General features: G+C 35.4%; 1 protein-coding gene across 5 annotated transcripts in view; it reads right to left on the bottom strand.

Moving 5' to 3' along the window:
* The window catches only part of adgrl2b.1 (adhesion G protein-coupled receptor L2b, tandem duplicate 1), a 110,070-nt gene that overhangs the window by 83,071 nt on the left and 10,130 nt on the right, over nucleotides 1–16,869 (bottom strand). For all 5 annotated transcript variants that reach the window (XM_016449703.1, XM_016449702.1, XM_016449704.1 and 2 more), the window contains exon 2: nucleotides 6,599–6,802. In XM_016449703.1, the coding sequence (XP_016305189.1) occupies nucleotides 6,599–6,674 (76 nt within the window). In that variant the 5' untranslated portion in view covers nucleotides 6,675–6,802. The remainder of the gene's footprint in view (nucleotides 1–6,598; nucleotides 6,803–16,869) is intronic.

The raw sequence follows: 16,869 nt of genomic DNA, 5'->3' as shown, positions 1-16,869 counted from the left end.
TCGTAATTAATAATTGCAATTACAATTTCAAGGGAATAATCGACAATTATGATTTTTGTCATAATCATGCAGCCCTAACACTAAGTGTGATTAATCGGTGCGAATATACGCAGCAATGATGTTTTTGAATCTAAACAATAAAACCCTATGGAGCGATTCACATTGTGCGCGATCAATCGCGGTGCGACAAAGCGAGTTTTTTTTTTCCCCAACCAGTGTGACAATGAAATGAGCTGTGCAATCAGATTGAGCTTTAGATCTCGTTCCTGGAGTTGCTGCTTTTGCACCGAAAGCGGTTTTGAAAGCCAGTGCAAACTGTGATACATTGCGTAACGCAGCAAAAACACATTGTAAAGAGAAACCACTGATGCTCCACAGAGCGCAAACACAAGCATGTGCTGAAGCGTTAGCCAAATCGGTTTCGCCAATAGCCTATTTAGGTAGCCTCAACTGAGTGTGCTTTTTCTTTAGTTTTGAGGCTTAGCACCCCCGTAGAACCAGGCCTGGCTTCTCTGGCTTTGTGTTTCTATGCGCCAACATTTAAATGATTCTTCTTCTCAGTGGTCAAGAACGATAGGTGGAACGATGGCAGCGCCACCTGTCATGCAGGCGTGAATAAGCCAAAAACAATCAATTGCTTTCATGTTCAGTGTGAAAGCATGATTCGTCTGTGTTTCGCTTCACTTTATTGCATCGCACTCAGTGTGGAAGAGCCTTTAACCGTACGGAATTCAGTATTTACTCTACAATCTTCATCAATCTTGTAAAAAATCTATTTTGTTTAACTGTATAAGTAGTTTAACTGTTGATTTGCCATTACATGTACACATTGCTTTCACTTTAGCCTACTTTTGTCTATTTTGAGGTTAGGTTCTAGATTATCGATTAAGCTTAAGTCATTATGCATGTGTTAAAGTGATTTTAACTTGCATACCATTTTGGGTTCATTTTAACCCAGCAGCAATAGTTGATTTAACACAAACAAGAATTGGATTCGTATCTAGTTTCACCTACCAATGTTGACCTAAACCGTGTTGTTTTTAACCTAGCTTTGGTTGTGCATTTGCAGATTGTTTTTTGCAAATATGAATTAGGTTATGAGATGTGAAGGACAACACAGCGGTGAATGAACAGCGCTGAAACTCATTTCATGACACTTGAATTTTGTGCTGTTATCTGACCTCATGCATAATGCAGTGCAGTGATTAGTGGAAATGAATAACGTGAAGAAACTCTTTATGCATATGCTTCAGCTTGGGTTTTTATCTGAAAACACTGGTAGTTTAAAAGTGTTCAGATTTAGCATTGAAAAGAAAATCGAAAATGTAAAAAAATAAGATTTGTAACAAAAAAAAATCATAAAGAAAAAATTATAACAGTAAAGAAAGCACTTTTATTTACACTTCCTTTTTTTTTTTCCTGATTCAATTTAAAATAGTTTAGTCCTGATATCTGTTGTTACACTTGTTAAACAAGCTAGGCACTCAATGATCTAAGACACTTCTTCAAGCAATTTGCTCTTTTCTCTTAAGTGTGTCCTTACAGAAGCCAACGTCTACCGAGTCATTTTTTGTTTGGCCCGTCATATTGGAATATAAAAATATGGCAGGCCTCTTTTCAAGACTGCCAGAGAAGGACCGCATGCTGTGCGCAAGGAATCAGGCCACAGAAATCAGGAAAGGATTTTGCTGAAGCTTACAGTGATGTAATACACTGTCCAGGGAGGAGCTCGAGTACGGTTTGAGGTCCAGCCGTGGTTTGCTGGAATCCAGCTCCTGATATTTCCCTCCGTCTGTCATGTACACAGATAAAAACAGACCAACACTGGCCTCACAATCTCAAATGAAGATTCATATAGCCACAAATCATCTGAAACAAATCTCTGCTTTCATGGACAAAGAATTACACTGAAAAAAAAATGATTTTCAAAGTTTCAATAAAGGTTATTGAAGTGCGTTTTACAAAAGAAAAAAACTTCAAAATTTAAATTTAAATTCAAAATGTTATGCTTAATTCAATGAGTTTCTTGCGGTTTTTTTGTAATGAGTAAAATTAACCAGTAATTTCTGAGTGAGTATTTTTTGTAGTGTACTGCCCTGAAATTATGACATCTTCAATAATGACGTAGTACTGAGTTGATCAATGATCACTAGGGTTGCAAAAAGGTGGAAAATTTCCAGTAAATTTTGGAAACTTTCCAGGATTTGTTTTTTGAATATTCCAGGGATTTTTGGAAATTTACCGGAAATTTGCCATGCCTTTGCAACACTAACGCTCACATAAAAATATTAATACTAAGAGTTTTAAACTACTGAATTAGCATTAAAATCAATACATACAATTTTTTTAAAGCTTTGTTTTGACAGACAGAGACACAACCTAGAGTTATTTTCTCTAGATAAAGGCAAAAACAAAAGCTAAATTTGACATTTTTGGGAGTTTGTGACATTTGTAAAGTTTATTTAAAGCTGCAGTCTGTAACTTATTTTTGGTTAAAAATGATCCGAAATCAATATTTGTGAGGATCCTGCAGGTGGAGGATCGTTTATAGTCTTTTCTCACAGCAGCTGGAATAATTAAATGTATCATTTTGATGTTTTTGAGTTAAAATAATTTCTTAATATGAAATTCAAAGAGTATGACAATTAGATTAGACTGTGCACACACTACACTCATAGTCACCAATGCTGATGTTGTTAACACTAATCATTTCAGAATAAAGTATAACAATAATAATAATTTGAATGGTTTGATGTGATATGAGCTAACCGATCTTTAGATTTAATCACCATTGGTAGCGAGATTTATGGTAATGCTTTTTTCCTCAGTTGGTCAGAACAAACGTGGCAGACTTGTTACTTACTTATTCAGACGGCAATATACGGTGAAAATTCTTATTTGGGTCATATATTCCAAGACGCAGGCTAGAATCTGTGATTGCGAAGTACAGTAAATATCCACTCCGGAGCGGTGACTGACCGCCACACATACTCTTCAGAACATTAGATTCATCCGCTAGGCTAATAATTTGCACTTTATACCTATTAAATATTAAAATGATGGTTTCCAAAATGCTGAATGGCTATAATTACTTATTTGATCCACAGAAATTGAACAAAAAAAAAATCAATTTAGTTGGAGCATCCGTATTAGCACTGATCAATACTTGATTACTATGAATTGATTACTTGAATACTATTCAATGGGTATTTAATCTTTATGATTAATCACAAATAATCCTGATTAATATCTTATAATAATAATAGGCCAAATGACCTTTCACAGGCAATGACAGGTAAAGTGGGTTTTTCCAGCAGAGAGCTGAATCATAATGAAGAATATACTCATAATCCTCAAAGGATTACAGCAGTAATCTATAATAAGGCTCATCATAACACAGAGGAAGAATTTACAATTATTGGACGTGTTCCAGGAAATGAGATGGCTTTAAAACTAATTGTTCAGGCTTACTGTAGTTAAACTGAGTCAGTTCGATAAGCAGCCCGAATTACGTGCAAACTTTTAAAATGATCCCTAATCATTCAAAACGTTATGGAACGCTGCCTGACTTTGTAGAAAGTCGATTTAAAAGTGACAGTTTTAGCCTTCACTGGCAGTAACTTCATGTCTTTCCACTCCAAACACAATCCGTTCACTAGCGCTCTCTCCCTGCTACTGACAACCGGCTTAGATACACTTTTTCCCAGCTCTACTAACTGGAACAAACATTTTTTAAATCAAATGAACTCACATTTCCATTCTGCAGAATTACATCAAATAAATAAAAAAATATATAATAGCGCACATAATGAACTCTCATAACACATTCAGGCCCAGTTTAACCCAGAAGAGATTTCTAAAAACAACATAGTTTTTTAGTATGGGAACAAAACTTTGCAAATGCTTTAAGACTAGGGTTGCAAACTAAGGGGCAGAAGCTTTGCATCCTGGAAATTTCAGAAGCTTTCCAGAATTTTTTGGAAACCTTTAGAAAATTTTGTGAAAATCTAACAGAAATGTTCCACCCCTTTGCAAAACTAGTTGAGACCCTCAATGTACACTTTTTTTTTTTTTGCCAAGATAATAAACTGTAGCTACTAGTGTAAAAAGTAAATATATAGCCATGTACACACTCTGCTGATAAATTCAGTAATTTATGTGAGTGATAAAACGCATTCTAGAACAGAATTAACTCTGTTAGGGACTTGTCTCTCTTTTGTATGTGCGTTGCAAGAAAGTGACAGGGAAAGAGGTACAAATCTTTTGATTAATTTGCACATTTTAAGACACAGGTCTGTCATTCTTCACAGTTGGGAAAATAGCAAAGTAAAATTTAGTTAAGAATTTATTTATAAATTATGGATGTAATGAATCTTTGATCAGTAAACATATATATTTAAAAAAAAAGTGAAAACCAAGATGTTTTTGGAGCTTGGTTATATAAATGCATTTTTTTTTGTACTGAGGAGGATGTTTTAATGGTACAGAGACCTCTTACATATCAAACAACCAGGGAAAATATGATTTCTCATGACCCTTTGAGATTACTCTTTACTGTAGTAAAATGCTGTGGTCTTAATTGCACCATTCTGTCTACTGGAGTACTCAACAGATAAATCAAACCCAAACTGAGCTGAGGTTAATGGTGTTGAAAAGTTTGTTAAAAAAAAAAAGAAATGCTGTTTTTTCAAGCGTCTCATATTTCCAGAAGAAACTCACAGAAATATGCGTCTCGCTGCTAGAAGATGAATGCCAGATGAAAACAAACATTGATGTACAAAGAGCTGAGTGCAGATCCAAACCTCCCAATTCCCAAAGTTATAAAAGATAAACCAAAATCAAAACATAAAAATTGACTAAGTGTCAGCTGATCAAAGCGGCACATTGTAGGGAAAGAAAAATTATTCTAAACTCATCTTGGAAGGGAAAAAAAATCCTCCAATTGCCAAAAGAAGTAATAGCAGTTAGTACTAGTAGTCAGTTCACTAAAAGACCTGCGACATGCAAGGCATTTCTGGAGAATCAACGTAAATTAATATACTAGAACATACATTAAAATCCAATCCAGATCATATAAGCAAAAAATACATGTTATTTTGAGAAACATTCTTTCGGGCCAGCTTTTGTGGCTGGAGATACGGCTTGTTTCAATGATGAATGAGAGTGAGGCAAAGCCGTGTATAAGATGGATAAATCATATCTCTGGTGTGCTTGAGGACATCTTTCCCATGGAAATGCAGTGATAATTCATTAGAGCTGTGTCACATATACATGATTCAGACATGAGCTAGCAAGCGCTAAAACAAAACAAAAGACAAGTGCAGCATTATACAGTTTCACACCAAATCAGACTCATCCAGACAATGGGACTATGAGAAATGTCACTCCATTGGACAATGTGCACAATATATGCAACACATGAGTTTGCAACTCCCAGAGTTTGTCAAATCAGCAAATCAAGTGAATTATCGCAACTGCAGGTCTAACATCTTCACAGATTGCATTCTGCAGTTTTCATCTTTTGGCTTTGCCAGGTTTATAAAATAAAATAAAATAAAATAAAATAAAATAAAATAAAATAAAATAAAATAAAATAAATAAAATAAAATAAAATATTGGCTGCATCTCAATATGCATAATTCCCTACTATAAAGTAGGGCTGTATATGTCCAAATTCACAGTATTCATAAAACAGTAGGCTGACCTATTAATTCCCAGATGATACTGAAGAGCGCATCCAAAGGACACTTTACTATCCTGTGAGGCCATGGGAGAGGATTTATGAATGACACCAAAGTGACGCAACTGACTGGCAGATCACATGACAATAACAACATGAGGAATGTAGTTCAGCCGGATTACATTCATACTACATAACAGTCGTGAAGCAATGACTTATTCAAAAGAAGCACCTACTCAGGGAGAATCTGAATGTTTTGATGTGATTTGAGTGATTTTGATTGTTTTTATTCAATTCTGTAGAGCAAAAACACACCTTTCTTTACAAAAGTACTTGACAATTTATTTTCATCACACTAAAAACTTCTTTTTTTTTTCAAATTACAGCTGGCTACTGAGGTAGTAATAACTGTTCTTACCCCTCATAGAATACACATTTTTGTTACATTAATTTTCTGTCTTTTATGACTTGACCTACACTGCAAAATGAATAATTTACATCATGTTCAAACCTCGTTACAATGAAAGGATCCACGAGAGTTCAGATCTCTGGCGTTTTGTAAGAAAATATTGCTGCTGAAAATATAACATGCATGAAATAACCCCCATATAGCATACATGAATCAGATCTATACAGGTGGAGCTGGGGAAGGTGGAGGGTTTCTGAAGCAAGCTACAACTGCTACGGCAAGCACTAGTCATATATTTGAATGTTGAGCAGCGAGCTCATTGGCTACCGATACCGGGGAGGACCAATCAGCTGTGCCATGTGATAATGATGTCATTAGGTCAGATTGAGTTAAACCTATCGGACTGAGCCATCTACAGTTTCATGCCAGAACTCTGTATTTGTATGACATCTCTAAAAATGTCACTTTATGATTCCAGCAGGCTATAGCGTCTATAGAGATGGTCTTACCTTCTGAAAATTGTATGAAAATCACAGTTAACACAAGTCCATGCACCAGGGGACATTTCCACAGTGAAGTAGCCATTTTGGTTATTCAAGAGCGTCTCCAGATGCCAGACAATAGTTTAGATTGTAAAGAGGATCTAGACAGTATGCAGGCCACGCAGACATCAGCAATCTGCTGCTCTCCACCCTTCACCATTCATGCTCCATCTGAAAGCACATTAAAGACAAAATAATTAGCAGTGTGAATTGGGATCACCAAAATAGAAAACATATCACATGAACATCAAGATGAAAAAGCTCAAAACACTCCACGTCTGTGATCGGATTGATGTGTTAGTAAAGGGATTGATGGCTCAATTGGACTGAAAAGACCACAATCGATCCGATTGGAGGAGGCGTAGACCTGAAATAATCCAATCAAAAGGAAAAAATAAGCATGCAAATGTTTAAATCTGGCTATTTTCTGAATCCGATTCAAAAATACGCTACAGAGATTAAATCTCTGATTCTGAAATCACATGGGTCATTCTGTGTGAACTCAGCCAGAGGTCCCCGGCTCAAATTTTTGATTTTGTCAATATTTTCTAAAGAAAGATAAACATGTATAGTGATGAAAGCCAAAATATTAAATGTCATGGATGTATATTTACTGAGCAATCCACTATTTTGAAGAGGGGGGTCAAAATGGCAATTCGAAGCCAAATTACAAGGGGGTAAAAATGACTTCAGAAAGATGGCAGCATCACAATGTTATTTCTACAGAGAGATTGGTAGGTCTGTTAGGAAAATCTGTTGACTTTAGCAATCTTTGTTGCATTATGTGCCAATGGTGACAGTTCAAAAATGGGAAAAAGCACTTTTCAAATTTTTTTTCTCCAAAGTTTGGATGCCTGTAACTCAAGTAGTATTAAAGATATCTTAATGCCCTTTTAGATGTTGCGTCTTAACAAACGTGTCTTTTGGCATCTTCATTTTTAAGGCCCTATATTGTTCAGTTCCAGAGATACTGGAATTTCAATATGGCTCCAGGAGTAAATTCTTAAATTGTACTCATTTTCAGTGGTCAAAAACCAAATGTTGGTCACTTTGCACACAGATGATCCTTATTTCTTTTATAAAGGAATGCATGAAGAACAAATGTGGAAATCAGAAATGTATCTTGTTTCCTTCAATCAAAACAATTGCATGGGACATACCTGTCCGAGTGCCATAAATATTGCGTGCATGTAACTCAAGAAGAATTAGACTCTGGTTGCTAATAAACTTTTCTTTTGAAATCGTAATTTTCAAGGCCATATTTCATTCAGTCACCGATACAGGGATTTCAATGCAGCTCCATATTCAGATTGTCGAAAAAAAACTAATGTTGGTCATTGCATACAGCTGACGGTTATTATATTTAAAGGGGAATATCTGAAAAATCTGATCTTGTTTCCCTCTATCAAAACAACTGCATAGCATTTGAAGGCCCTGCCCCTTTCTTTACACATTTACTATTTGGTAACAGTTTATCTTTATAGTCCACTTCAGACATTCTACTAGAAGTAATTTTATAAGTGCTTGTCAACGTATTCTACTAACACTAACCATAACCTAACAGTCTACTAATACTCTAATGAGAGTTAGTTGACATGTAGTTGCAAAGTTACTTCCATAGTAGGGCTGCACGATTTTGACAAAAATCACAATTGTCGATTATTCCCTTGAAATTGTAATTGCGATTATTAATTACGATTATCACAATTTACATTGAATGATGTTTACACCATTGTTTGATGCAACTGCATGCCGTATTTTTATATGAAAATAAACAAGCTGAAAACACTCTAACTGAAAAACCTTTAGTGCTTTTCTATAGTATTAAGCCTCAAATGTCAAATATACATTGGATTGGTTTCTTCTTTAAATTATAAAAAAGTAAAAATATGAATGGTATTATAATGTTATACTAAAACTAAAACAATGGAAAAACCCTTAAGATAACATGTAGAAAGAAAAAACATCTTAAGCGTGCAGAATAACATAAGTGGACTTTGAACGATTAATTGCCGCTTTGAATGATAATTGTGGCATCCATAATTGTAATCGCGATTAGAAATTCGATTAATTGTGCAGCCCTATTCCATAGTGAAGGAATCAGCCAGTGTAATTATGCTTTCCAAGTCGGTCACGCAACCTGCTGCAGAGACGAGAGGGCACGAAGCTAATCATAACCACCAAATGTATCTGAGCCATTTGAATTCTACCCAGAATATTCTGTTTTAAATTGCATTGGAGGAGATCAAACATCTCGACCAGTTAAACAGCCTCTGCATTATAAACAGCATTGACAAAAAGAGCTAACACTGATGCCCAAACAACTCGCTTATCAAACTACACATCATAACCATTACTAAAAATGAGCACTGTTTAGATGTAGTAAGAGTTTTATTTCAAATCTAAAGAGAGAATCTATTAGACTCATTTTGATCAGGACTGTGGCTGTCACAAGCTATTGAATGCAGCTTTGCCGGGCTGTAAATGTAAATGAAACCCTGATATTTTAAAAAAAGGGACAAGCTCTTCGATGTCCCACCCTGACTTCGTGTTTCAATCAGAATTACATTAACACATAAAGGAAAACTGCGTGACAAGGAGTGAGCATTAAATGACTGCAAAGATAAATCTACTTGTAAAAACTGAGGATATGAGTAGGGTTGCAAAAAGATGGTCCACTTTCCAGTAAATTTCGGAAACATTCCAGAAATTTTGGAAACTTTCCTTGATTTTTTTGGAATATTCCAGGGATTTTGGGAAAGTTTCCGGAAATTTTCCACCCCTTTGCAACCCTGGATATGAGCAAAATTAAACATCCAACATCAGTGATACAGAAAAACATCATTACCAGCCAAAAAACAATATGGTTTCCAGAAATAAATCTTGTCAAGCTTGTCAAATCACCTTGTCAACCAATACAACAGAGGCAAACAAACCAAAGAATAATGGAACACAAACTTGTTTTACTTTACGCAAGATGAAAGCACCCATCTCATATCAAACCATCTCATACCAAAATGTTTCTGAACTTCACTGAGTGTGAGAAAGGCTGGCAGAGTGTAAATCAATCTCAATTACAAGCCAGATTTTTTTTTTACACAAAGTGCTGCTTGTCTGTGCAAAACTCACAGTCAAAACACTAGACTGTTATGACTCAGAAGAAGAGGCTGTTTTACAGAAACACCCTAATGCAAAATCATATCTTATCTGTTTTGTATCCAATGCCATTTCAGTTAGGATCTATCTAAATTTGGAATATATGGTATTAAAAGAAGCATTTTGTGCACACAAAGGCTAAATATATTTATTGAAAAATACAATATAAACTAATATTGTGAAACACCCTTTTATCAATTCAAAATAGCTCTTGTTGAAATGTTGAATGTTGAAAACAGTTGTGCTGCACAATAGTTTTGTGAAAGGTGTCATACACTACCATTTAAAGGTTTGTGGTGAGAAAGATGAACTTTTATTGAAACAAGGATGCATTAAATTGAAATAAAGTGTCAGTAAAGATATTTATAATGTTAGATTTCAAATAAATGCTGTTCCTTTGAACTTTCAATTCATCAAAGTATCTTGAAAAAAATATATCAGTTTTCACAAAAACATTAAGCAGCGAAAACGGTTTTGAACATTGATAATAATAAAAACCATTATTAATTAAGTATCAGTAATTATTAGAATGATTTCTGAAGGATCTGGAGTAATGATAGCTTTAAATTAAAGGAATACATTATATTATGTTATTTTAAATTGTAACAATATTTCACTATATCACTACTTTTACTGTATTTTTGAGCTAAAAAAAAAATGCAACCTTGGTGAGCAGAAGAGACTTGGTCAATCTTAATGACTGCAATTTTTTTACCAGTGCAGGCCTCAAAATGGTATCCAATAATAATCCCAATGTGCAACATGCATAATACAATATCTTTTTTCCAGGATACAATGGATTTCAAGCTAAGTAACTCTGGAGCTCTGAGTTGCTTTGACATCTCTAGGCTACCTTTACATTCCACTGTGTTTATGAAGATTACAGACAGATCTCTCATATCCCTCGGCTCACCCTGAGGTACATCATAATTACTGTGGCAACAGGTTCAGTTGATAAACTACTAAAATCACCTCTCTTTTGTGTCTGTTTGCATTTCCCTGTTATCTCACGGGAACAAACACATTCAGACTCTTTGCCCGCATTGGCAGAAGGCAATACCGGAGACCTCGGGGAGCCCGAGCTCATTATAACACAATGCCAAACGCTGAAGACAGATGACATGTCATTCTCACTTTGTTCACAAATTTATTCCCACTGACATGCGCATGTGCACAAACACCCACCCGAAAACTAAATAATACTTTCATCTTCCTCAAAAACATCCACAATGCACTGGCTCGGCGTTTACAGCACAGGTAGGGAATCCTGTGCAGTGGTGCACTTTGAAGTGCCCTTCATCAAAGCGCCCTCATCATCAAGTGCACTGATTACTTCATAATGAACCCAAATATAAACACTGTGCCGTTTTCACAGCTCTACGGATGTGGATGAAAAGAGACAGCAAAAGTTTGAACATACTAACGTTCCATAGAAGACAAAATGAATTATGTTTCATAACAGGAAACGTTTTTGCAGATGCATTTAACATCAGACACTGGTGCAGAACAAAAATTATTCTGCGCAATGTCTACCTTGGCATGCAGGAGGAGTGTTGTTTTAGAAATCAAACACTTGTACTTAACAAAACACAGTTATTGGTAAATAATTAGCAAGGGCACATTGAGCACTGAATAACAACACCGCAAATTCTGAAGCACCCAGAGAATTAAAGAGATGCTCCAGCCCAAAAATGAATTCTCTTGTCATTTAATCACCCTCATGCATCCCAAATGTATGATTTTCTTTCTTCAGTTGAACACAAACTGAGATTTTTTGGAAGAATAATCCATCTCTGTCAGTCCCTATAATGCAAGTGCATTGGTTCCTCAAAGTTGACGCTTCAAAAACCACACAACAGTAATCCATATGACCCCAGTTGATGAATCAGTGTCTTCTGAAGCAAAAAAGGTGTGTGTGAGAATAAAAATGCTATTATTTTAAACTCTTTAATCTATAAACCATCACTTCCAATCAAATGTCATGTATTTTTTTTTCACACACATGATTCTGCTTCTTTTATTTATTAAGCATAATTGTCCGCATTTCATTTTAATGTGGTATTTGCTTTATCTTGCACTGGTAACAAGCCTCCACAAGAGATGGACTCATCAAGAGATGGATAATTTCATTTAAAAAAATCTGTGTGTTTGTGTTCATGAAAGCAAGCCATACACATCTGGGACAGTATGAGGGTGAGCAAATGATGAGAGAATTCGTTTGTATGTGGAGTGTCCCTTTAAGGATGAATATTTTTCACCTCTCACTAATACGCTAAATTAGGCGAATCAAGGCCTAATCGTATAAAGTTAATCAGCCTTAGCTCTTACTGTGCATTCATGTGGGGAACCGTTTAGTGCACTGCATTATGGGATTAGGATTCCAAATATCCCGAAATGAGAGCGAATCCACAAGTGGGAAGCGTTTTACAATGATCTGCGATCTCGGACGTCACCTGCTGAGACTGAAGACGCTGATGCTGGCAGACCGGCGATTATTCCTCATATAAACGCTTTATTCCTCTCAAACCCTCACACTGCTGGGAAACATGCTCACTGTATGTCTGGATCCCAGCATTATCATCCCCATAAACACCATTGTGTTTGGCAGATTTCAGACTGGATTTGTTCGGACTTGAAATAAAAGGATCAAATGATTAGCTTTAGAGAGCTTTGCGCCATTCCTGACTGAGGCCTGGTTCTTTTGCATGAAGGAGGGATATGAAATAACAGAAACATGCACGATGAGACAATATCAAGCATTTGATTCCATACCAAGGAGACAAAATACTGGACATTTTTTATCATTATTTTTTGCAATGATTCTAGGAAAACTCAGGGTCAAATACGACTTGTAATAAACTGCTATTAAAGAACTTATTTTAAAATTGAAATCAGTTTTATTTTATCCCCTTAATTTTATATTTAAATTTTTCTGGATACAGGTTTTTTTTTTTTTTTCTAGACTCAACGGTTTTAATGGTTAAAATACATTTTAGTAATCAAAAAGCACTTGAACAATTTAACAAAAATGTATTAAAAGGTTAACAAAAAATATGTTTTGTGTCTAAATTCTGTGTATTCTGTTTTAATTTGGGGGGTTCCATTTTAATGGTTTAATTAAATTTTAACAATCAAACAGCATGTCTAATCAATTGAAGCTTTAAAACAGTAACAACTTAATAGTTTTTTGCTTTTTTATAATAATAGGGCCCTATGAAATAGGTTTATTTATTTTATTTTTATTTTACACGTTCACACTGTGTCGCGTGCTTTAATCTTTCTGGATTTATGATTATTTAATAAAAACGTATTAATAAAAAATGGTAGTACTCCAAAGAAAGCACAGGAAAAATAATTTACTCTTGAAAATGTAATCAATGAAAATTAAACAACTTTATATTCTGACAAAAAAAAGCTGCACAACAGAGGTTTACTGTTAAAATCAGCTGTTAATTTATTATTTTTATTATTGATGTTGTTGTACATTGTGCTGTACTATAGTAATTATTTCTGTCACAATTTTGTCAAGCTAAACCGATCTTTTATTTTGATTGGTTGTCGGGTTTATTATTCACAGCTAGGGTTGCAAAGGGGTGGAACATTTCCGGTAAATTTCCGGAAACTTTCCAAAAAATCCTGGAAAGTTTCCAAAATTTCTGGAATGTTTACGAAATTTACTGGAAATGTTCCACCTTTTTGCAACCCTTATTCACAGCCCATATCACGATTTGATTAAGTGTACTGACCTACTTGTGATTTCTTCAAGTTTCATGACATTCCGCGTTATACAGTAAATTCTGCTGATTCTGTCGGTGTTTTCTAGGCTCCATAAAATGTAGAGGTGGGGGAAAAAAACGGCAGCCAGGAGGACTTGAGATCAAATATGGCTGTGTTTGTGAGTGTGACAGAGCTTCCTGTCTCAGAGACCACCGAAAGAATGCCTGAGAGTTTCTAAGACAGGGAGGAACTGAATGAATGGGGAAGAAAAGAATGGAAAAGCAAAAGAAAAGGGTGGGCGGGTCAACCAGGATGATTGACAGCTAGTGAGTGTCGCTTGACCTCTCAGGGTTCATCTCCAAGTATTCTTGACAGGCTTGAAGAAGCAGAACATAAAAGAGCTGGAATGTTAATTTATTTTCAATTGCCAGGACCAAGATGGGAGAAAATAAGGAATGCATACATGCAAGCATAGCAAGCGGAACGTGCACAAGTGAGATGTAAAGCTGCATCCAAAATTGAGCTCAAACGCAGCTAATTAAAGACGTCAAGCAGTATTCTTAATTTGTTTTCAAACCAGGATTATAAAAGTGTCAAAAAGTAACCCAACTGCCATAAGATTGACACGATAACTTCACATTTGAGAGAACACAGATTCTGTTCAAGACGCAAATGTGAGAGATATGTTTGAAATCTCTTTCTCCATCAATCATGGATTTCTAAAATTAGCACAACTAATCCAAAACATCAATGTGATTGTGATCAGTGTGTTCAACACATTATGGTCTAAAGCCGAAGACAATTTTGTTTATTTTTGCTATTTTTTTTTCATTGCCGTTTTTTTTTTTTTTTTGCAGTTTTATAGGATAGGACATGATAGCGTATAAATAGATTCAATATCGGTCGGACATCATTATGTTTATGTTGTCAACTATCCAGCATTAATAAGTAAGAAAGATTAGTGGATGCAGGCAATAAATAAAGTACTGATCTGCAAGTAAGCAAATGTTTTATTACAAAAACTTGTCACACACAGTCAGAAAAGAAGGTACAAAAGCATTTTTGTACTAATATGCATCTTTTTGGGGTAGAAAAAAGGCAAATACTTTTGAAAAAGTACCGGCCAAATGACAGCTTTTTTTCTTCAAGTGCACTATTAAATATTGACATAGGGCCTACTATATTACACTAAAATATCAAAGTTACTGATCGTGTGAACAAGTGAACAATCAAATATACCGTCAATAAGAGAAAAGAAAAACATGCAATAACTACACAAACATATAAAATAGATGCCATATGGGGCAAAATGTGTTGAAATTTTAATAATGCACAACAACATAATAGTTTAAAATAATTTGAAATTGCTGCAGGGAAATGTTATGTAAATGTCATTTATAGATTTTATCTAGTGATACACAAATGTGGACAGACATATCCACATTTAACAGTGTCATATAATGGGCTCAATAGAGAACCTTTACACAGCAGATTTAGTTCACAAATTATATGAACAATCTGACCTAAATATGATTTTCATTTAAAATAATCAATACTAAAATTCAGCATACGCAGCACCATCATTCGTACATACAGCTGCACTCTCAAGCTCTCAATAGCGTCCGGATCTTTGTTCGTTTTTTATCAGACGTTATTTGATCATGCTTTGTTGTTTTGACAAGTAAAAAGGTACCTGGTGCATGGCGTTCATTTACCTTACCACGCTTAACAATGCTAATACTGGGATTAAAAGTGAATGAAAGGAAGAAAATAAACGTATAAATAAATCCCCTCCCAAAAACCCAGCTGGTGAGATGTGAGTGAGGATTGTGGAAGAGAAATGAGAGATTGCATGCGCAGTCCAGTGGAATAACTCATGAAATATTGCTCGGTTCGTGGGAAACCGTGTAAGCAGATCGCAAAATTAACACAAAGCCGACTTAATCCAAATTTATGAGCTCACCTGTCTTATTCAAGTGCTTTCACACTGGTGATATAACGTTTGGATTCTAACTGTATTTATTTTGCATGGCGTTAAGTCTGGCAGGCCACATTATTCAACCCTGATCTGATGCGCTCCAATCCACTTTAGACACTTCTTACAGTGGCCCTTTAACTCATTCATCAGCCAGACATTATGAATCCCCAGCTCCACCTTAGCTGATGGACATCAGTGATTTTTTTGGCAAAGTCATTGTAATGTTTCCAATTGTAATAAGCCATTGTATTTACATGTGTGTGGAACTATGGAATCTATTTACTACGACATGTGTTGGTCTTGACGATATATTGAGGTTTTACGAAGCAAAACAATGCAAGAAACTGAATATTATTTACAACATTATAACCTGTAATCCAGAGCCTTAGGCAAATCTGATTATTTTCCACAAACTGGTTCTTTTAGACAGTCTGTTTTAATAAACTGGTTCAATTCTCTAGCTCACTCCCATAATCATGCAATGATGTAATGTATACGCAATTATATTATTAAAGCACTCAATAATGATGACCAATGTGGATGTTTTACATGTCTAAAGCATATCAAATGAATAAACCAGTCTTCATCAGCTCATCTTTTTACATAAACCATGAAAATTTTTATTTGGCTCCTTCATTCAAGTTCACGCAAGCTCATATCAGCATAGGGCTGCACGATTAATCGAATGCGATTGTCATGCGCATTTTGTCAGTAAAGCCGGTTCTGTGATTAGTAGTAAATCTCCATCATGTGCTTTCAGATGGAGCGGCATTTAATACACAGAGCCGTAGATCACTTACAAGCTACAAGACGATATAATCACGCGATTATGAAATCGAAGAAAGCGTTCGCGATAATGACAGCTGTTTGCGTAGCTTCTCAGTGAACTAATGCTGCTCCATCTGAAAGCAGGTGAAAATACCACATTTAATAACATGTTTTTACTCCAAACTCACTTCATAACGTCAGTCGAGTGTTTGAAACAAATCCTTCTGTGAGATGATGTGGCTTCTTTTACACAGAATAAGGCATGCAACATATTTCATAGTATTTAAGCAGTGATTAAAGGCATTGCATTATTATATACTTTAATGATGTGTCTTCTTTTACACAGAATAAGGCATGCAACATATTTCATAGTATTTAAGCAGTGATTAAAGGCATTGCATTATTATATACTTTATTATAATGAAAACTAGAATAAGAAGAACTCAGACAAACCATATATTGTCATAAGGGCCTTTCGCACTGCAGGAACCTTTTCATAGTACCAGAACTAATTGTGGAACTACCCATTTTTTGGCATTTTCGCACCGCCGGAACTGGGTGCGATTTTAGTACCGGACTGCCTTTTTCGAGAACCAAATTAGCTCCTACTCCGGAGCAG

The sequence above is a fragment of the Sinocyclocheilus anshuiensis genome, unplaced genomic scaffold (assembly GCF_001515605.1).
Source record: "Sinocyclocheilus anshuiensis isolate Anshui unplaced genomic scaffold, SAMN03320099.WGS_v1.1 scaffold1635, whole genome shotgun sequence".
NCBI classification, from domain to species: domain Eukaryota; kingdom Metazoa; phylum Chordata; class Actinopteri; order Cypriniformes; family Cyprinidae; genus Sinocyclocheilus; species Sinocyclocheilus anshuiensis.
Note: the sequence above shows the minus strand (reverse complement) of the source record. Positions and strands in the feature narration are given on the sequence as shown.